This window comes from Leptinotarsa decemlineata, unplaced genomic scaffold, assembly GCF_025532065.1.
Source record: "Leptinotarsa decemlineata unplaced genomic scaffold, Ldec_3_MD MMD2_tig00026369_RagTag_RagTag, whole genome shotgun sequence".
NCBI lineage: Eukaryota > Metazoa > Arthropoda > Insecta > Coleoptera > Chrysomelidae > Leptinotarsa > Leptinotarsa decemlineata.
In genome coordinates this window covers 6,664,058-6,686,165 of record NW_027412709.1, presented here as the reverse complement: position 1 = coordinate 6,686,165, position 22,108 = coordinate 6,664,058, and the positions used below count along the sequence as shown (strand labels likewise).

At 36.5% G+C, this 22,108-nt stretch overlaps 1 protein-coding gene across 3 annotated transcripts; it reads right to left on the bottom strand.

The window, feature by feature from the left end:
- Positions 1–113: 113 nt before the first annotated feature.
- On the bottom strand, positions 114–17,624 carry LOC111517856 (uncharacterized). 3 transcript variants are annotated; one of them, XM_074185296.1, is made up of 4 exons: positions 17,465–17,564; positions 5,553–5,929; positions 5,269–5,480; positions 114–2,615 (listed from the first exon to the last, which is right to left on the bottom strand). In XM_074185296.1, exon 4 carries the CDS (start codon positions 2,612–2,614, stop codon positions 410–412), a length of 2,205 nt encoding a protein of 734 aa, XP_074041397.1. In that variant the 5' UTR covers position 2,615; positions 5,269–5,480; positions 5,553–5,929; positions 17,465–17,564; the 3' UTR covers positions 114–409. The 3 variants fall into 3 exon arrangements, with proteins under 3 accessions (XP_074041397.1, XP_074041398.1, XP_074041396.1); XM_074185297.1 differs by lacking the exon at positions 5,553–5,929 and having other exon boundaries at positions 17,465–17,574; XM_074185295.1 differs by lacking the exons at positions 5,269–5,480; positions 5,553–5,929 and having other exon boundaries at positions 17,465–17,624.
- Between the last annotated feature and the right edge of the window lie 4,484 nt (positions 17,625–22,108).

Here is a 22,108-nt window from a genome sequence, read left to right as displayed (position 1 = left end):
CCCAAAAAAGAATTTCGTGACCCAGAATATGATGAGTTTTTTTCTCTATTATATATTTATTCATTTTTTTGAGTTCTGGGCGGTGAAAATAGCGAAAAATAATCAAGACGATATTCAAGACATTTTTAATTTCTAATTCACCCCTATTGGAACGTGTAGTGTTGAAGCAACAATTTTCTGTTCAGTGTACCTATAAAGACTATTAATATTTATCACGAATGATATTGAGTGCAAGACAGATTCCTGAGAAATACCATAGATAATTGGTGTCAACTCGGACGATCCATTGTTATGAAATACTCACTCCAGACGACAAAGAAAGGACAAGTGTGCATATAATGGAAAATTGTTTCGTGTTTTCCGATTTTTAAGACCTATTTTATAATAGTCAATCAAAGTTGACTAAAATTCAGTTCGGAACAGGATTACACGTGTTTTCTTGGTCGAATTCGGTTATTTTAGTTCGTAGTTTCGATATCTCTTTGGTCAAAGTATTTTTTAGATCTTCAATTTTATCATCCTTCTCGTTCAACTTATCAAGTAGAGTTTTAATTATTTGCTCTCTATTTGTTTCCATCTTTTCGGTAAATTTTACCAATTCTTCATTCAATTCAGTTTCAGTCAGCGTTTCTCTGGTTTCCACATACATTTTTGCTTCGTTTAAAATTTGACGTTTCGCATCTTCAAATTGATTTTCGTATTTTTTTATGATTTTGTACAGTTCATTTTTGCAATTGCAGTGCTGCTTATGTTGTATTGAATGAGTGGTGAAATCAGTCCGAAGTCTGTCAATTTTTTCATCAACTTTTCCTGATAGTTCAGATAACTTGTTATTGAGATGATTAGCAGAAATTGGATCATCTTCAAGATTATTCAGGAAGTTCCATTGCACATTGGCTATATTTCTGTTGATAATATCGATTCGATCTATCACATTAGCAAACTCTTCTTTCGAGACAGATTTGGTTAATAATGTTTGTATTGTGGAAAGTATATTGTTTGATTTCATCTCCACAAAACTCTTCGAACTGATTTTGAAATCCTCTATTTCCTTTTTTAGTTCTTCTATCTTCTGATCATTTGCTGATGCACGCTCATTTTCCGTTATCTTTTCCAGAACTAAGTCAAAATCATTTCTAAAGTTGCTTAAGCTGTCATTCATTCGTTGACTGATGCTATTCAATTTCGAATCATAATCATTTTTTATGAATTTGAAGTCATCTAACCATTCTTTACTGTCATTATGTATAGTTTCCAGAGATATCTTCAATTGTTCGTTTTCATTCAAAGACTGAAGAAGTTTCGATTTCAAATCGTTGATTTCAGTATTCAGTTTGTCTCTCAAATCTGACAATTTTCTCTCAAATTCTGATCTGGCCACCAAACTATTTGACTGACTTTTGACAAAAAGAGTGAGATCTTGGAAATTTTTCAGCAAATCACGTTCTTTCTCTGATATTATCGTCGAAAAACGTCTACTCTCAGATAGATATCTCTCACTCATTTCTGATAAATTCACTTTGAAAGATGAAACGTCTTTTTCGTATTTTTCGTTGAAGGAACCAATGAGTTTTTTGATGTTCATCAAATCATTGCGAGTAAGCTCTAGATTACTTTCTGTTGATCTAATTCTTTCCATGATGTCCAGAAGTTGGGTATTTTTTTCACTATTGTAATATTTGAGCTTGTTGATTTCTTTCAAAAATACATTGGAATCAAGAGAACCTCCTTTGGTAGGTTTTGAAGACATTTTGTTGATTTCCAGTTCAAATTTTTCTTTGAGTTTCTGAAATATAAGTCTTATCATAGCAGGATTTTCAAAATACTCATTACTTGATCTGTGACTGAAATCTAGTGGATAATCATGGACTTCGCAATTTTTCATAATAGCCTCGCTGACCTTCTTGGACGTTTGCACAGGTAAATAATATTGATTCAAAACTTTCGTATCTGCAATACGTGGAGTTAATTTCAATCGAGACACCAAAAATTCATTTCCTTCTGTCACCCAGGTTTCCCCTTTGTGGCAATCAATTTTTTTTATTAGCCTCAAGTAGAAAGCCTCACCAGTGCGGTAGTCAGTGTAGAAAAGGTACTTTAATTGTTTCACTGGAAAGTCCCAGATATCAACAGATCCGTAGAATACCTGTTCTAAACTCGTCGGGCAAGAATGTATCGATCTGTGTGGCTCTTTATTCAATTCCCACACAACGGCATAATTATTTCCCTCCTTGGTATCATAACAAAAACCTCTGTCGTATCTACAAATTGTACCTGATCGTAGTTTTATTTCGTTTCTAATGAGATCCGCTTTCGCTTTATATTGTTCCATGTTAACGAGAGAATTGGGTGAGTTCACATAGTTCGCCTCCTCCCATTTGTCAACGAAAATCGAAGTAATGGGAGTTTTCAAGCAATTGTTTGTGATGTCAAAATACGTGAGAGCGGGATGACTTCTGTCAAAATACTTGCAACGTACAATTTGAACTTCTACTTCTTCAATGATGCGGTAAATGAGCAAGCGTTGTCTGGATACATTTGGATTACTGCAGTGTTGAGCGTATATACTTGGAGCCCAACATATAATAAGAATTGTGAAGAGTGAAGGTCCCATTCTGAAAATAAAAATATAAACTTCACTTTGAAAAAATTATTATCAATTATTTATAATGAAAGCTTTCCACAGTAACATATAAATTGAGTTATTTCGTTCATTTTGACTTCCATTTTGATTTAACAACTGCTGCCTTCCATTTATAGCATAATCCGAAAGGCTATTGTCAAATACTAACCAATAGTATCAATATTTCAAAAAGACTGTTTGAATTCACTTCCGCACGTCAAGTCCTAAAAAAGTTGTTTGACACATTGATTGGTGTTTTTTATGGAACAAGCAAAAAAACGATCACATTCACAACAATGTGTGAGTGGGATTCAAAATGAGAAAATGATGACACACCTGAAAAATGTATCTGAGCTGAAATAGAAACAAAATGTACATCAATATCAATAAACCTGGAGTAAGGGGAGTTTGAGCGCTCGGTATATCGTTTGGCAGCGTAATTATTTATTGAGAAATTCGTCATCTTGAATGGTATGTGAAGGAATTGATAATATTGAAATTCAGTATGGTTTTGTTCAACATGGGTGCTTTGTTCACTCTCTCAATCGACCGATGTGTGAGTCGGTGGTTCAACCGCTGACTGAACGATCGATTTTCGTTTGACCAGCGACAGCTGGTTAGCGGAAAAACATATTTTCAACATATTTCGAACATATTTAACAATTGAATATTTCAGAATCAATTTTGCATGTGAAACTTGTTGGAAAATCACGTCATCGTATGGAATAACTGAGATTGTCATTTATTTCAAGGATTCGTCGCATGCGCAGGGAACTTTGAGATTTATAATATGGGTAGCATATTTGAGGTTGTAGATAGATGTTTCTTATTGCTTGCTACTTGTCATATCTTATTTGTAAAATTTTACTGCCAACTTGAAAAAAAAATGTATTCAGTATATTGGGAGAAAATGTGACCACTAATTCACAAAAAAACAGAACTTATAATATTAATGTTCATCTATCGTACAATATATGTTACAGTGCATGATACATGATAACGATACAGAAAAATAAACAGTGGCTATTGAGATATGACGTGTGTGGGATGTTGTTATATACCTCATACATATCAGTCATATAAAACTATCACTATCATATTATATTTATTTGATACAACGAATCGATTGAAGTAGTTCCACCAGTTCCCCAAGGCTCGGTTCTGGGGCCTCTTTTATTCAAAATCTATATAAATGATCTCTTTTCCTTCATGTCACCTCATAATTGTTTTGCTTTCGCCGATGATACAACTCTTACGACATCCGGAAAAATCAAGGATAATTTGGTGTGCGATATAATCAAATACAAAAGAATGCTGACATATGGTTCAAAAAAAATAATCTACCTTTAAACGAAAATGAAACTCAAAACATCATTTTTACATCAAACACCTCTTGGGTTGAAGGACACAGTGTTAAACTCTTAGGCATACATCTAGATGATAATTTGAACTGGTTAGAGCACAACTTAGCATTAAATTGTTGAAATATACATTTCTCCTTCGGAATTTGAAAGATATAATCTCTCAACAGGCGCTATTATCAGCTTACTACGTTTTTATCCATTCTCACATCTCATATGGAACAATTCTCTGGGAAAAGAGTAGTAACGCAAATAGGATATTTATGTTGCAAAAAAAGGCCGTATGGCTTTTTTCTTGCTGGTTTCTTAGACTCCGTAGACCTCATTTCCTTTCGATGAAAATAATGACAGTAATTCTATTTATCTGTATCAACATTTGATAGATAATCATAAATATGAATTATCATTAAACACAAATTGTGATTTCCACGATCATGAGACTAGAGGCTGTGATTTGTTGCGGGCCAGTAGATTCAGACTAAAATAGTCAAGCAGAAACTGACGAGTATATATAGCTGTCTTATCCAGAGAAATAAATAAACGGCGAAACACTATAATATTCATTCTTGGATACGAATGCCAGTGACTATTGTGAAAATCAGGAATATTATCAACAGTTAACTATGACCATATTCATATGAGTCAGAGAAAATGTTCAACATTGATTCATCATGATAATATGTCATTCATGTATGTTCATTCCAATACATTTTTTTTCAATTTGTCGTTTGAATACGTTATTATTATAGATATTTCTGCAATATAATTGTCTCAAATCAAAAATTCCGCTTCCCCCTTATGACGTACCTTGAGAACGTTATTGGTGTCCCTAACATAACTTTCAGAATTTTTTACAATGTTGTCTCTGGCCTGGATTCCTGGCCATACTGGCATGGAAGGCAATGAGGCTACTGACTCCCTTGCAAAAGAGGGTGCTATAAGCAGCTTCATCTTGGCTTGGCTTTGCCAAGCAACACTCGCGGTCAAAAACAGGTGGACGGCGGACGAACCGCGAAAGGTTGAGTCGCGGAGCACCCCAAATATTGTAATATATACCAAGTACATATAAAAATTCGTAGATGAGGTATACCATTCCTTTATCAATCAAAATAACACAAAAAAATCTAACTACTACTGATAAGTTTCCTATCTAGCCTGTGTGTGAGCGAATCAGAATGATGCGATTTAAATATTTTCAAATCTCTGTAACATCCATAGATTGAACTTCGTACCATTTTTTCGGAAATATGTGCGGGAGCATTCCACAGCGCACTGCGTACTTACCTTACTTCAATGTGCTTGCTCCTGTTTTGTTTTGTTGAAACAAGCACGAGCGCTTATCGAAATCGATAGTTAGGGAGTGGGAAAGAACTGAAAGCAGACTGCCAGTCATTAGTCGCCGCACAAACAACGGAGGAACCACACATTTGTTTTAGATTTCTATCGTTTTCGTTCGTTTGATAAAAATTCTTTCTGTACCTAAGTTGATATGGATCCTAAAAAACGAAAAGTTGAAAGTAAAAATAGGTTTTTGGCATAATGGATTGAGCAATATTGTTTTAAGTTACCTGATGGGCAGCGGTTCCAGTGTGCAATATGCAATATGCAGTATGCAATAAAACTGTCGCTATTGTTAAAAGTGGAAATTTGAAGCGACACTACGAAAAAACTCATCAGCAATTCCACAAAAACCTGAAGGAATGTATGTTGGCAGTAATTACGTCACTTTTTGAAGAAAAAAAAGGATGTCTCTGCAATTCAAAGTATTCCATTGTCAACGAGATGTAATACACGAAGAACTGACATTTTAGCTGCGGACATTAAAAACACTCTACTTGAACTTCTGCAAAAGGCACCTTGCTACGCCAAAGCACTTGATGAATCATGTGACATTGTTGATGATGAACACAATAGAGATGAGCGCAATATGCTGGTTGTGGCTTTTCTGAAAGATATTTCAAGATATTTGAATGTGCTCAATACAAAGTAACAAGGAAATGGAAAATTAATATGTGATGTGGCCGATCTTAAGAACGAATTTGCTACAGATTCCAAGACTTTGCAGAGATAGGCAAGCTATCTCCGTTTCTTAAATGTCAATTTGAAATTGATGCAGTGGCAAAGTGAATAGATGTGGCTGCCAATTTGATAAACTGTCAAAGTCATCACTTCAATTGGAGATAATTGATTTGCAAGATGTGTATTTGGAAATATATAGAACGGTATCCACTAAAGAATTTTGGGCCAAACATGTCCCAGAAAATTATGAAAATTATAAAAGACTAGCTATCAATTTGACCACTATTTTTGGCTCGACATACATATGTGAAACATCTTTCTCAGAAACAAATATCGTTAAAGATTAACAGATGCTCACATAGAAGACACACTTTCAATTTGCTATCCCTCTCGAGAACCAAACTATAAAAAACTGGCTCAAGACCGTCGGTGCAGTTTCTCACATTAATAAGAGGTCTTGTATTTCTTTTATAATTTAGAATATGATTTGAAACCAGAATAATATGTAGCACTTCATTATTAATATTTGTTTTTTTTTCTGAACCCCGTTAAAATTTTCCCACAGTATCCGGACCCCACCTAAAACTACTTGCCGATCCCTGATCTACACTGTAGAGAAAAAGAAATTTTTTGTTCAAATTCATTATGCCCTAAAGATTTCTAATTCATCAAAATCACCCAATTTCGTTGAAAGTAGGATTATTGGTGCGTACTACAATTTTTCTACGACTGACCGTAGAAAGAAATGGTACAATATATTTGTTTAGATAATAAACTCATTCAGTCAGAACACAAATAAATGATTTAAAAATCGTTGACAATACTACAAGTTACCTTATTAGGGTCTATTTTTGTTATAATCATGTACATTTATCGATACATTATCATAATTATTTAATGATATTCCTCCGTCGATATGGAAGGAAGATGGTCTTATTCCGTTTAGTTGAGAATTTGAAACAGTGGGAATACAAATGTTTTCAATACTATTTATGAATACATTCGATCCATCCCATCTATCCATCCATCAACTAGGATGGTTGCAATTTCCCATTTTGATATTAAAAAAAAATGGTAGTTGTCAACATTTTTTGGTCTCAAGTCCATGTACTTTTTACAAATATTATAGAAATAGCCAAAAAGAATAAATGACCTTTTGGTTTTTTTTATTGTGTTCGGTACTTTGATGTATAGTTCTTGGTTCATATATTTAATATGATCTATTTGCATATCTTTCAGTTATTTTTTTGGCATGCTCTAGAAATAGCAATAATCATTGCAACCTAGAAATAAATTTAAATTGTTATATAATTTCATTTTTACCACTACCTTCCAAAAAATATTACTAATATATAATTATATCATTCACGTAGAAAAACTTCCAGCAGTGGGGTTTGACCTCGGGTTATAGGAAAAATATATGCATTATATACACGCGTTACCGCTGAGTTACTCTGGCGATTACCGATGTGTTGTCTGATAGTGATATTGTTTTGACGTACGATTGTTTTATCGTCCGTATTTGAGTTACACACAAGGCTTGCACTAAGTCTTGTGTCAAATAAAAGGAATGCGAAGATAGCACAGACAAGTGTTTATTTCAACTGTTCTCTACAAAGATTCAACTTATATTAACTTAATTTTGAATTTAAAATATCGAACTGAGATTTGAGCAACTTACTATGGTAGGAGAATAATTCAGGGGTGGAGGCACCTCATTGGGTAGACATTTGAAAAGGCCCACCCCACAGATGAAAAGATTCACAAATGCCAACCTTTTCAGTTGCTACAGCTAGATGGAAATATTCATGAAAGAAATATTACAGAACCAGACTTGATCCTTTGTGTAATATTAGAAAAACCCAAGAGAGCAAATACAATAGGGTCCTTTCATAATTCTACTAATTTCAAATATTTCTCTAGATTTGTGATGGATTACGGAGCAATAGATAAGCTGGCCATTTATAAGCTTTTAAGGATTTTGAGGGATACAATCTTAGGTATAAAATCTAATTAAAATTCAAATGCTTAAGAATTTCGAAGTACTAATCTTACGGCTTGGTATTTTATAAAGCAATCCCGTTAAAAGGCGCAATATGATAAAAATAATAAAATGTGAATTTAATAAAAATTGTACTATCAATATAATAATTGAGATGAGACTCAACATTGCCGCCCCCCTTGAACTACTGAGTTCAAAGAAATGAGAGCATTAGGGAACCGCTAGTCTATCGGCAGTGGGCATAGTTTCTTGCTGCACCGCTTATATTCGCCGTTCTTGGTCCTCACGGTTGCAACTCGTATGACGCCATCCGGACCCGGATGTGTAGCTATGATGCGGCCAACGGCCCAGGCCAATGGTGGCAGATTGTCTTCATGCATGATAACCAGATCGCCAACTTGAAGTTCAGGTCCTTTGGTTTGACGGTGAAGACTGATGATATTGTTGAGATATTCATGATGCCATCGATTCCAGAAGTGCTGTTTCAGCTTCTGAGCGTGCTGCCATGCTGAGAGGCGGTTTGCAGGGAGGTCCGCCAAATGTTCCTGTGGAAACGAAGTCAGTGGACCACCAATGAGGAAATGACCAGCGGTCAAGGGAAGGAAATCGTTAGGGTCGGAAGACATGGCGGAAAGTGGTCGGGAATTTAATATCGCTTCTATTTCGACAACGTATGTCTCCAATTGATCGTAAGTTAATAGTGTGTCGCCAACAGATCGAATCAAATGTAACTTGAAAGATTTCACGGCGGCCTCCCAAAGCCCTCCGAAATGAGGTGCTCTGGGTGGTATAAAATGCCAAACTATACGTTCATGCTCAATAAACTTTTGCATAGCAGTTTTATGATCTGTGGATTCGAATAACTCTTGAAGCTCACGATTAGCTCCTACGAAATTAGCCGCGTTATCAGAATGAATCTCTATGGATTTTCCCCGTCGGGCAAAAAGACGCCTAAGGCTAGCTAAACAAGCCTCGGTGGTGAGGTCACACACCAATTCTAAATGTACGGCCTTGGTGACCATGCATACATATATAGCTACATAAACCTTTATCTTGTTTCGATTGCGGTATCGCTTCTCTTTTATAAATAGAGGGCCACAGTAATCAATTCCTGTTTTCAGGAACGGTCGTGAAGCTAATACCCGAGCTTGAGGCAGAATGCCGGAGCCGTGATCAGCCAAGCGGGGTTTAGCACGAAAGCATCGTGTACAACGATGAAGTACCTTGCGCACGGTATTACGACCGTTAACAATCCAATAGGTTTGACGGAGAGAATAGAGGGTAGCTTGGGTACCTGCGTGCTCGAGACGTTGATGTTCTTCGCGTATAAGTATATCTGTTACGTGATGAGAGCTGGGCAGCAATATAGGGTGCCGAGTTTTCTCTGGTAGCTCCGAGAGTTGAAGTCGCCCACCAACCCTGAGTAAGCCGACATCATCGAGATAGGGGTTGAGTGGGATTAGCCGGCTATTCGTGGAAATACTTTCGTTTCTCTTGAGGCAATTAATTTCTTTTGAGAATGTCGAGCACTGAATAAGCTTAATAATTAGCGTATGAGCCTCCGAGATATCCTTCAATGATAAGTTTTCGCGACGAGGCTGGTTTTTATTACGCGTGTTGAAAATAAATCGTAGAATATATGCCACTACGCGCTGTAATTTACCGAATGAGCTATATCGTTCCAGAATGCTTGCCCCCGTTGAATTTAAAGCGATATAAGCAGTTATTTTTTCAGAGCTTGTTTTTAACTCGGGAATCTCGACTAATTGTAAAGCTCCTTCGGGCCACGCACTTGACTCTAGAGGCAGCCAAGAAGGGCCTTGTAACCATAAACCATTTCGAATGAATTCACTAGGCAGCTGGCCACGAGATATGTAATCGGCGGGATTGTCTTGAGAAAAAAGGTGGCGCCAACGACAGCATGAAGTTTTCCGCTGAACGTCTGCCACGCGGTTGGCTACGAAAGTTTTGAGTCGATGAGGGGCTGTTTGCAGCCAATGTAGGGTAATTGTGGAATCTGACCACAGGTGAACCTCGTTAATAGGCATCAAAAGTGACTCTTGCACAGTACAATAAATATTTGCCAACAAAGCTGCAGCGCACAGCTCTAAGCGAGGTAGACTTACCGTGCTGACGGGCGCTACGCGAGATTTAGAACATACGAGAGTAATTCGCACAATACCTTCGCTGTTTGTGGTGCGCAAATAAATACAAGCCCCGTAGGCCTTTTCACTCGCGTCACAGAATCCGTGCATTTGAATACTTACAACGTTCGGGGTAACGAGGCAACGAGGAAAGAGTAATTTTTCCAGGAGTGGAAGTTGTTTCTGATATGCGATCCACATATCATGTATGTTTTGAGGGACTGATTCATCCCAAGTAACCCCAGACTTCCAGCAAAGTTGGATAATTATTTTGGCATATACTATCACTGGGCCTAGCAAACCCAGTGGATCAAATAATTTAGCAATTTGGGAAAGGATACTTCGCTTGGTGTGTGATCCTTGCGCAACTATGTTTACGCTGTAAAATAGCGTATCTTTCCGAGCATTCCACCGTATACCGAGAGTTTTGATGGAAGCTTCGAGGTCTAGAGACATATGTGTAGAAGTGGGATGCTCGGCACCATTGACAATAAGAGAGGGTTCGTTTGAGGCCCATTTGCGCAAGTTAAAACCTCCCTTCCCCAAAAGCTCGACGAGCTGATCTCGCAAGCAGGACGCCTCCTCATGGGTGTTGGCACCAGTGAGGACGTCATCAACATAGAAGTCCCTAGTCAGAACGACAGCCGCCAAAGGGTATAGATGACCTTCGTCCTGTGCTAGCTGGTACAATGATCGAACAGCCAAATGAGATGCACAAGCTGTACCGTAAGTAAGAGTATTGAGGACATAGGTGTTAATGACAGCCCGTAGATGGTCCCGATGGACAATTTTTTGATAACGAGCGTCAATTGGGTCGACGAGAATTTGCCTATACATCTTTTCGATGTCAGCGGTAAATGCATATATGTGAGACCGAATCCGAGTCAAGATAACAAACAAGTCATCCTGCAGCTTGGGACCAACCATTAAGGTATCATTTAGTGAGATACCGGTTGAAGACTTTGCTGATCCATCGAACACGACACGAATCTTGGTGGTGACATTATCTTGCTTAAGCACGGCGTGATGGGGAAGATAAAAACCGACACTATTGTTCTCGTGCTCCGGGATTATCGACATATGATTGAGATCCTTGTATTCAGCTAAAAACGCTGAATAATCACGCTGCAGCTCAGGGTTCCTAGAAAACTTGTTTTCTAATATATGGAGACGCCTGAGGGCACCTGAATAAGATGTACCCAAATTTTTAATTTGGTCGTTGAAAGGTAATTTTACTACATATCTTCCGGAATCATTCCGCGAAGTGTGAAGTTTGTAATGCTCCTCGCAAGCTTCTTCTTCTGGAGAAAGGGCCTTAGACAAGGGCAGTTCTTCAATTTCCCAGAACCGAGTAAGTTCTTGCTGAGACGATGGTGAATGATGGCCGAGATGGCAAACGATGCTTCGAGATGAGGGTTGATTTCTCAATTCCCCTGCTATAATCCACCCCAGCTGTGTTTTTTGTAGCACAGCGTTTGGGTGATTTTTCAGAGATATCTGACCTATGCTCAGAAGCTTATAGAAAAGCTTCACTCCGATCAAAGCGTCTACTGGCGACACCTTGTAGAACTCGGGATCTGCCAGATGAATGTTTTTTGGAATTTCTATGGAAGAAGGATCAATAGTGATAGATGGCATAGCAGCGCTGATTTGAGGCACAATAAGAAATTCGATTGTCTTTTGAAATTTGTTGTGACGAGATTTTATAATCGCTGTAGTAGCCTGGTTTACGGTAGTTGATGTAATATCAAGACCTGAGACTGCGATTGTTACTGGTTTGCAATCTAAATTCAAGAATATTGCGACGCTCTCAGTAATGAAGTGAGCCTGAGAGCCTGCGTCAAGAAAGACTCTGCATGTTTTAGTTTTACCATGCATGTTAACTATATCAATAAGCGCTGTGGCTAGAACAGCTTCCGAAGCAACGCGAGTGTGTAAAGTTAAAGTGGAAGATGCAGCCGCTGTCGACGTTGAAGTTTCAGGAGCTGCTGGCTTGTTGCTGTTGAAATGTAATAGAGTGTGATGTTTCCGATTGCAAGTGCGGCAATTACTAGAGGAACATTGACCTGATCGATGACCTTTGCGAAGACAGTTATTGCACCAATTGCTCGTTTTGGCAATTTCATGACGCTGTTTTGGCGTAAGTGTAAGGAATTCAGGGCAATAGTTTATCCAATGATCACCTTCACAATGAAGGCATCTATTTGGCGAAGTAGCAGCCATGTAGACCTTCTGAGGGTGTGAGTCCGCCTTTTGGTAAGCAATCTTACCCCTTTCTCGAGATATATGCGGTTTGACTAACGGTGCTTGATTATGAGATTCAGTACCCTCCAGCCGAGCGTGCCGGTTGAGAAATGTGAGCATCTGCGAAAGTGTTGGGTTAGGAATGTCAATGCTGTAATCTTGCCAACGTTCTTGGAGACGCTCGTCAAGCTTTCTTCGAAATACTAAAACTAAAATTGAATTCCACTGATCGATGGGTTCTCCCAACGTCTGAAGAACCCGAATATTTGTTTGGATGCCATCTACGAATTCTCGCATTGAAAATTCTTTCGATATACTAGGTAAGTCTAGTAGTGTATTTATATGGCTATCGCGAATGAATTTTGGATCATCGTATTGCTCTTTCAGTAAATTCCAAGCTATGAGATAGTTTTGAGCCGACAAGTCCATAGATGATATCGCTCGAGCGGCATCTTTGCGTAAACAGCCTTTAAGATAAAATAACTTATGAACAGGCGGGATACTAGGCTCTTCATGGATTAAAGAAGTAAACAAGTTACGGAAATCCAACCATGTATTAATGGATCCATCAAATGTAGGAAGACCAATGGTTGGTAGATTTGCACTAAGTTGCGAGCTTGGGATAACAGAAGCAAACTGTTGTTGCTGTGTAATTGATTGCTGAGGCTGATCTGCGCTTACTGACGCAGGGTTGACATTGGATGGTAATGAAACGGTACTAGTGAGTGCTGAATCGACATTAACCTGAGTGTCAGGGTTGGCAATATTGTTAGTTTGGCTATCTATAATGGAATTGTGGGATTCCGGATTAGAAACAAATTCCGTACTCGCGGGTATTACCGATACGTTTGTTTTTGTAGGAGTTGCTGTGACAGTAGTTTCAAGCAATCGGTTAGATAAAAGGTTCGTAGCAATTGAATAGGTTTCAAAATATAGATCTTCGAATTCATCTCCATACTCGTGATGCTCATCGCTAAGCTCACAGAGCGATTCGAGCTCTGATTGAGCGCTCTCAAATTTTTCGCGAGTTGTTTCAATTTCCTTGTATCTCTTTTCCAGAGCGGGAAAATCCCTAGATGGATCAAATGCTTTAAGAAAATTTGAATACCTGGTTAACGATCGTTTAGCACCTGCGCGTTTGTTTTTCAAGGCTTTGATTTGTTCCGCGGCCATTTTAATACAATTACTGGAATCTTATTATGGTATATAACAATACGGTACGAAACAGATGCGATAAAGTAAAAGGGAGTTATGGAAAAAAGTATATTTCAGGTGGTACCAACTGACTTACCTGCATGCTGAATATGGATCTCCTGATACTGTTGTTGTCCAACTGTAATTGAACTTGACTCGGCAAGATTATGATTGACTATTGGAACCGGGAACTGGAGTTCTGCTTCTGACGACAAACTCGTCGGAGTGTCAGCAAATGAATGATGATTGATGAAAATTGCAATAATTTTCTCTTCAAGTTGTCGATGAACACTGGATGGTTTTTTCGACTCTGATATGTTGCGCGAACCTGCGGCTTCCGATGAATGACACACAAATGAATATGGTTGATCACTGTGCAATTACAGCGAAGTTGCGATGAATAAAGCTTACTGCTTTCCAGATTATAGAAACAACACTGATTATTTTTACACTAATCCGGCTCGAAGGACCAATGGTTTGACGTACGATTGTTTTATCGTCCGTATTTGAGTTACACACAAGGCTTGCACTAAGTCTTGTGTCAAATAAAAGGAATGCGAAGATAGCACAGACAAGTGTTTATTTCAACTGTTCTCTACAAAGGTTCAACTTATATTAACTTAATTTTAAATTTACAATATCGAACTGAGATTTGAGCAACTTACTATGGTAGGAGAATAATTCAGGGGTGGAGGCACCTCATTGGGTAGACATTTGAAAAGGCCTGAACACAATTGATATTCACCTTGTAAGTGAATGAATAGAAATGAAGAGTTTCAAATAATATAATAATATCAAACACAAATGCGAACAGGTATTTTTTGGTCTGTGAAATATCAAACTCCTTTGCTTCGCTTTTATAGTTCTATATGAACTATATTCTATATTAACGAAAGTAGGCTTTGCTTTAGAGGCGTATGGCAAATGAAATATGATTGGCTGTTGAGGTTGAATTATTCAGTTTCAACATCTAGGTATGTTGTGTTTTAGTATTTCGAAAATTATTGTAAAAATTTCAAAAAAAATCATAAAAGGAAAAAGCAGATTTGTGTTCCCTTCGAAAACAAATATTTGCCATCTGGAGCTTCCTTAATGAATTAATTTATTTTTTCAGTGGTGGTTTCAGTGGTGGTTTATGACCATCCAATTTGCGTTTTAGAGAGGCACGTAATTTGGAATATTTCCTGTCCACATTTTTCTTGATATTCAAGGTACATAGCAGACAACACACGTGTATTCTAAATGAGCCATTACCTACCTGCTATCAAACGCGTAATGATTAATTTAAAATGGAGGGAGGAGAAAAATTACATTTTTCAATTAGTTAACGGTTTGTTTTTTTATTAACGTTGAGTGAAAATGACAGGTCAGGTGAAAATATATATTTTGTTGATTTTTCATAAATTTTTTGTTTTTTCACGAGCAATCACACAACGTTCATTGGTATGTCGTATTTTTAGAGAATATTGGAATTGGTTCAGTTTTTCATAGAATCATATTCTGTGTAATTTCAAAATGTACTCATTTGAAAATTCAATCGTGAAATGTAATATCTTCGATTTTGCCCCATCGCTACGTCGTATTTTTTGAGGTTATTATAATCAGTTAAGATTTTTGTGATTTCAAAATTTGATATTCTGAAAGCTGAATAGTAGATATATTTTTGACTTCCGTAATAAATATAAAATTTTGTGTCTATCCATACATCACTCTTCACACGTAATTTTTGTTTAATTACCGGCGTATACCTCTGGTTCTGGTAATTACTCAGAAGAAAGCAGTGGCGAACGTAGTATCAACAGTTACAACATTAGATGGATGATACATTCTTCAGTCAGAACTCTTGGGTTTAATGGGTTGAAAAATATTGGAAACACCTGTTTCATGAACAGTGTAATCCAATGTTTATCAAACACGAAATGGTTGCTGGAATATTTGAAAAAAGTATACATATATATTTCTAGTATGAAAGCTGAAACTGAAGCGTTCGCAGAAGTAATCAAGAAATTGTGGTCAAAAGATTTATCTGATGGAGCAATTAACACGGTCTACTTTGAAAGTCAGATTTGAAGATTTGTCCCTCGAGTCATGGTTTCTGTCCATCAAGATGCCCAAGAATTCCTTCTGTATCTTCAAGAAGGTTTACATGAGGACCTCAACAGAATTACTGAAAAACCTTAACAAACCTTAACGGAGATTGATGTATATACTGAGGCCATTTTCTGTAAAAAATGACAGTGGAGAAGGTGCAAGCTCGAATTCTAAATAAGTTTCCATATCTTTTTTGCTGGCGATCGTTAACGATATCCTTTGGAATAGCAATAATGCATCGATTTAACGAAAGATTGAACCCTTTTTAGAGACAAGTTTTTTTTCCTCAAAAATTTTACACTGCCAAAATTCATTTCAACAATGTTTATCAATGTAACATGGAATCTTACGTTTTTTGAGTAAGTGAAGTATGAATTTTAATAAATAGTTCAAAATTTTACATAATGATTGAAAAAAATTAATTCAAGTTTTTTTCAATTTTTTGCATTTTCTGGAAACATTTACTATAGTAATGTATATTTTTTACACCATTAGAAAGTAGAGATTCCAACGAATAAAAGGCGCACCGACTTTTTGAAAAAAGCTGATATTTTGACGCGAGAATTTTCGATTGAAAATTAGGGTCGTTTTTGATATTAAGTCAAAATAAAGTGAAAAAATAAATATTTTAAATCAAATGAATAAAAGTGTATTTGTGAAATGGAAAGGAGAGTTTCCACCAAATTTATTGCAATTTTTTTTAGAAAACGAAAAATAAAAAAGCAAATACTTGTTTTTTTTGAGGTTATGTGAAATATTCATGAATACAAAAGTTGTAGATGTTTTTATTACCTACAACTTTGCCATTCAACTGCAATTCATAGGCAGTTTTGCCGGAAATCGATATAATCAATTTTTTACCCTTGAAAACTCACCCCTCCCACTTCCCGAACTCATATTACCCGTAATCTATTTTTCCTTTCATTTTTATCATATTCCCCTACTTTTTTAATGGGTTTCATCCTACTTTTTTTTTCACTTTGTACCATTTTTGAAGGCTTTAGCCCTGGTCTATATCATTGTTCGTCGATTGTTAAATGAAAACTTTACTATTACGAAAAATTGCTCAGAGACTTCAGGTGTGAAACTTTCTCTTTGAAATGGAAGTGTCGAGCAGAAGCGTTGTTTTATAACCGAAATGTTGAATAAACGATGTTCTCTGTGAAGAAAGTAAATATCGTTATATTCAAAACGAGTCATTTTCCCAATCATCAGAAATGCTCTTCTCGACGCTTGTTTCACCAAACCAAGTTGAATCTGGTCATTACTACGCCTTGGTCAAAAAGGAACCGAACTGGTTTAAGTTCGACGATAGTCGTGTCACTAAGTGTTCTGGCGATGTATTGAATTTATTGGAGCCTCTGGAGATACCCTACATTTTGTTTTATGAGAGAAAGTACGTTGGCAGATCAAGATCTGGAGAGGATGTGATGCTGCAGGTTTTTCCGGGTTTTTCTGCAGCTGAAAAAGCAAATGCTCCACTGAAATCAATGAAGTCGCCCCGGAGCGCCAATTAGTTTTTGTTGTTGTTTTATAATTTTATGATTTGTATTTTGAAAATGTGATTACATCATGTTATTTGTGAAAGAGTATTACATTTCTGGTGATTGGGAAAAATATTTGTTTTGGATGTCACCTACGCCAATGTTCCAATTTGACGTTCTTATATCGTTAAAAATGAACTCCAAAACAGTACAAGAGAGAACCAAGGTAAGCTGGTTTCTTCATATGATACTTGTTCCATTTTCAAATTATTTTATTGTTAAAATTTCAATAAATTACTTACTTTATGATGATGGTCATATCACTCAACTTTAACAAAGGAAAGGACTGGCTATTTGCATTACTCCACAGATTTTATAGTTTGTGTCGATGACAGTTCGGGCTTTCCAATGAACATCGATTATTTGACCTATGACTCTTCATGCAGATTACGAACTAAATCAGAACTTAATACACACATATTTTCATTGAACAATAATAAATTTTGCTAATTTCATGTTCAATTGTATCACCGGAAATGAGAGAACATATGTATTTTCAGAAACCAAAAGAAAAATCATTATATATTATTGTAATACATAGTCGAATTCGTTATTACAGTAGCTAAAGAATCGACGAAAAAAAATTAGATGGAGATGAAATCTAAAGAACGGAACGCCGCATTGCAAATTGGTTCATATCAGATTATAACAAATATGAGACAGTATTGAAATTTCTTTTGCTTTTTTCTCATCATTCCTAATGGAGGAGGTAGAGCCAGAAAAGAAGTTCGACAATTATTGTTTTTGACGCATATTACCGATTTGAAAAGAAATCTTCAATCTGAAACATCGACCTAGTTTTGTGGTGAACACTCAGAAACAAACTTTGGGGGTTCTAGATCACCGGATGTTACCGCAGAAGTGCAATTGACCATCCACAGTACCCATTGTGGCTAAGTTGCTATTTCGGAACTATTGAGAAACTCCAAAAAATTGCCTTCTGCTTTATTCATTGCGAAAAAATACGGAAAAAATAAAAAAATAAATTTCTTGCCATTGGACTGTCAGAATATGACAATTAAATATACATTTTACCAGTATAGTAAGAAGTGAGTTGAGCAGGGTCAACAAATTTCTGAACACGTAACAGCTCACCTAGATAATGACAAATGAGATTTTGTCGAAACGTCGGTGAAATTGGAGATAATATCTCCAATATACACGGATCAAATACCCGGAAAAACCAGTTCAGCATATGTATATATATATATATATATATATATATATATATATATATACATCATACAGCTATATTGAGGGCCACCCAGCCACCCTGTCTACAAAAATATTTACCATTATCAGCAAATAACGTCGCTGAAGTTCGATTAATGCTATGTGGGGTATGATCGATCCACAATTTCATTATAATATCATTACCATTATCATTTGCATGGCATTATAAACCATTCTTTCAATCAGTCTGGAATAGAAATCATGAAATTTCATGGTAGGCAAAAAAAATTTCAACAAAAACTCACTTTCACGTCCAACAATGAGCAGAAAAACAATACACCAGAAATTGTAAAATTCTTGGGTGTTCATGTTGATGAACCTATCAGATGGAAAACTCATTTTGAACAGTTATTGTCAAAGTTAGGTAGCATCATATTTTTCAAGGAATTTAAAGGATGTATTGAAGTAGGAGACTACATTCGGTGTTCGGCCTCTCCTTACTACAATCACATAATTGATGACATTGTAATAACTGATGATGTCATCATGATAACCTTGAAAATGGGTCTGGTATATAGGTGTGAATAACGTCCACGTCCACAGTATGACTGTGGACGTGGAGTATGACCTTGAACATAGAATTTGACCTTGATATCAGAGAGATAGATTGCATACATGGTAAAGGCAAGGTTCAACATTTTCCTTCATGTGTAATCTTTACAAGTTTTGTGGAGAGTACACTCACGTCTGCATACCACGAAGATCCACTAACTAAAGAGCTGCCCTTCCTGTTAGGTCATGAAGTTATTGACTGGGTGGTAGCAGCAGCAAATAAATCCATCACATCCGCCTCTGCATATAAAGAGAGACATGTGAACAAAAAAACGGCAGGTTTACAGCACAAAAACCGGCCTCAGTTGAAGAAGGTGGGGCTGAAAAAACAAAACATATTAAGCAATTCCCAATTGCTTAATATGTTGCAATTGCACCAATGATTGCACCAATATACTACAAAGTCAAACAGAACAAAAAATGAATGAAGTCATAATGTTGACAAAAAACGATGAGGGAAACTAGCATTATCACCAAGTAGGCACAAGAAGTAAAAGAAGACATAATATCAGAAGTGGTAATGGAAATGAAGATTTTCATGGAAAACAAGAAAATAAAAGGATATATATATATATATATATATATATATATATATATATATATATATATATATATATATATATATATATATATATATATGGCCCGCAAAGATAACTAGCCATTCGGCAACCTGCATAGACAATATCTTCTCGAATACAGAAATGTACAGGTGCTACACTTTTTTCTATACGATCATACATATCAGCTTTGTACTCTTAATATTGCCATGAATGAGTAAATAAAAAATTAGTCTCTCTACAGAAGAATATTCAATTATTCTAATATCTAATATCATTTCAACATGTTCTGTGAAATATTCATTCAGAACTATGACATTTCGTTTCCTGTCACTAAAACTAAATTGAAAAATAACACAGAACAATACTATTCTTCTGAAATCCAACAAATACATGACCGACTTTTGGAAATTGATAGGATAGGAAACAAACACGAAACAAGAGTTACATTGCAGCATATAATCAGTTCAAAAACAGTATGAATGCCAAATTAAACATTTCAATTCGCCTAATATCGTGATAGAGAGCTGTAAAATCATTGAAGAGGAAAATTGTGCTAAGAAGATAAATAAGGTCTATATTGTTGTGTATAGCTCTTCAGCTTGCTGAAATAACGTTCCTTGCAAATAGCCGTCAATGGAAATCTCTCGAATACTCTCACCATCAACGCTGGTGTTCCTCAGGAATCCATTTTGTATCCAACTCCTTTTTATTGTACATCAACGACTTATTGGAAAAAACGAAGAATTCAATATAATGATCAACAGATGACAGCATACTTGTCACATCATTCCATTTGGATTTCAATATAATACATTGGCTGAGGATGCACATATTCACCGGCAGCAGGAGGTTGCATATCTTGATGAGGATCTAGAAGAAGTGATTTCGACTCGAGGTGAAGCTAATCAGATTCAATTCACTGCCACAAAAACCCAGACATCGGTTGTCTCCGAACCGGATATAGTAATGTCAGGTCAGACAATTCGGGTTTCTGCTTCGATAAGTTTGTTGAAGGCTAAAATGGACACCAATATGTCTTGGCACAATCATGTCTCTGGAATTGCAAAGGCTGCTTCTCGAAAGCATGGAACACTGTTCCTAACCAGAAGACAATACACATCTCGGCAACTTTTGATGCTTTATAAAGCTCAGAACTTCTTAGAACTATTGTTGTCATGTATGCAATCGTGAACATCATTTGCAACCTTGATAGTCTGAAACGTCCAAAAAAGGTTGGGGATTTGTCTTTCTTCTATGTAAACTTCCACGAGAAGTGTTCAAGTGAATTGGCACATTTGATTCCACCAAGAGCGGTATATATCAGAAATATGTGACGGACTCTGGCTGCTTATCGTTTCAAGGTTCAACTCAGTACACCTCGAACTTCACTGTTCAAAAAGTATTCCATTTAGAAAACTGCGTGTATGTGGAATGGACTTCCTGAAAATATTTTTACAAATAAATTTGATGTACATCGATTCAAATCCAATGTGAATCGCTACTTTCGCACAGGCTCCGATCTTTGAGCGCCTCAAGGATTTTTCTGTAGTACTTGTGTTTTGTCCTCAAAAGAAATAACTTTTTCAATGACGAAAAATGAGAAATGAAAATTTTTCTGTTCTTTACCATTTTTTGTTGTAACTAAAGTACTGCAGTTTCGTTCTATAAAGACATTTTCAAACTTATAGATTGAAGTTAGGTTTGGAAATGTTTTTATAGGACGAAACTGCAGCAATGTTAGTCACAAATAAAAGTGCTGAATTTTCATTTCTCATTTTTCATGATGATCTCCTCCCACGTAGATTCCTACTTCATAGTTTCTTCTCAAAATTTCAACAAACCCAATAATGATGATAGCAAAAAACAACAGATTACAAAAAATCTTTTTTCTAACACCAGTGACGCCCACAGAAGTAATCTCCATTATAAATTAGACAACATCAAAATTGTCTCCTCGGATAGATGAATAGAAAAATTATCAAATATGTCTTTACTCTTATAGCAGAAATAATATCATATTAATTGAATTATTCTCTTGCATCCTGGAACATTTCCAGATGTTAAGGAATCCAAATGCATACCTATTGTTGTAAATTATACCCTAAAAAAAATAACATCAGCCGCCGCTGGTCGTCCTAAAACCATTGTCACGTGATCAACCCGATGTGCGCCTGCGGACATTCTAGACGTGGCGTTGCTTCGAGAATAATGCTACCGGCGTCGATCGAATTTTGGCAAATTTTCTACCGCCTTTGTATATCATATATAAACGCTACATACGTCAGACCACTTAGCATTTCGGTGGCTCTTCAACTTCAAAACCCCAGAAGGACAAAAAGCCAGGCGGATCGAAAAGTTACAAACTTACGGTTTTGAAATTCGAAAACGAAAAGTAAAGAGTCACGAAAACGCAGATAGCCTCCTAAGAATACTATGCCTGACATCCGGATGCAAATTTTGTTAACGCTAGGAGGACAAGGATACACAGTTACCAGCGAAAGAGCTTTACACCAGACGTGACAAGCTAGCGAGCAGAGACGC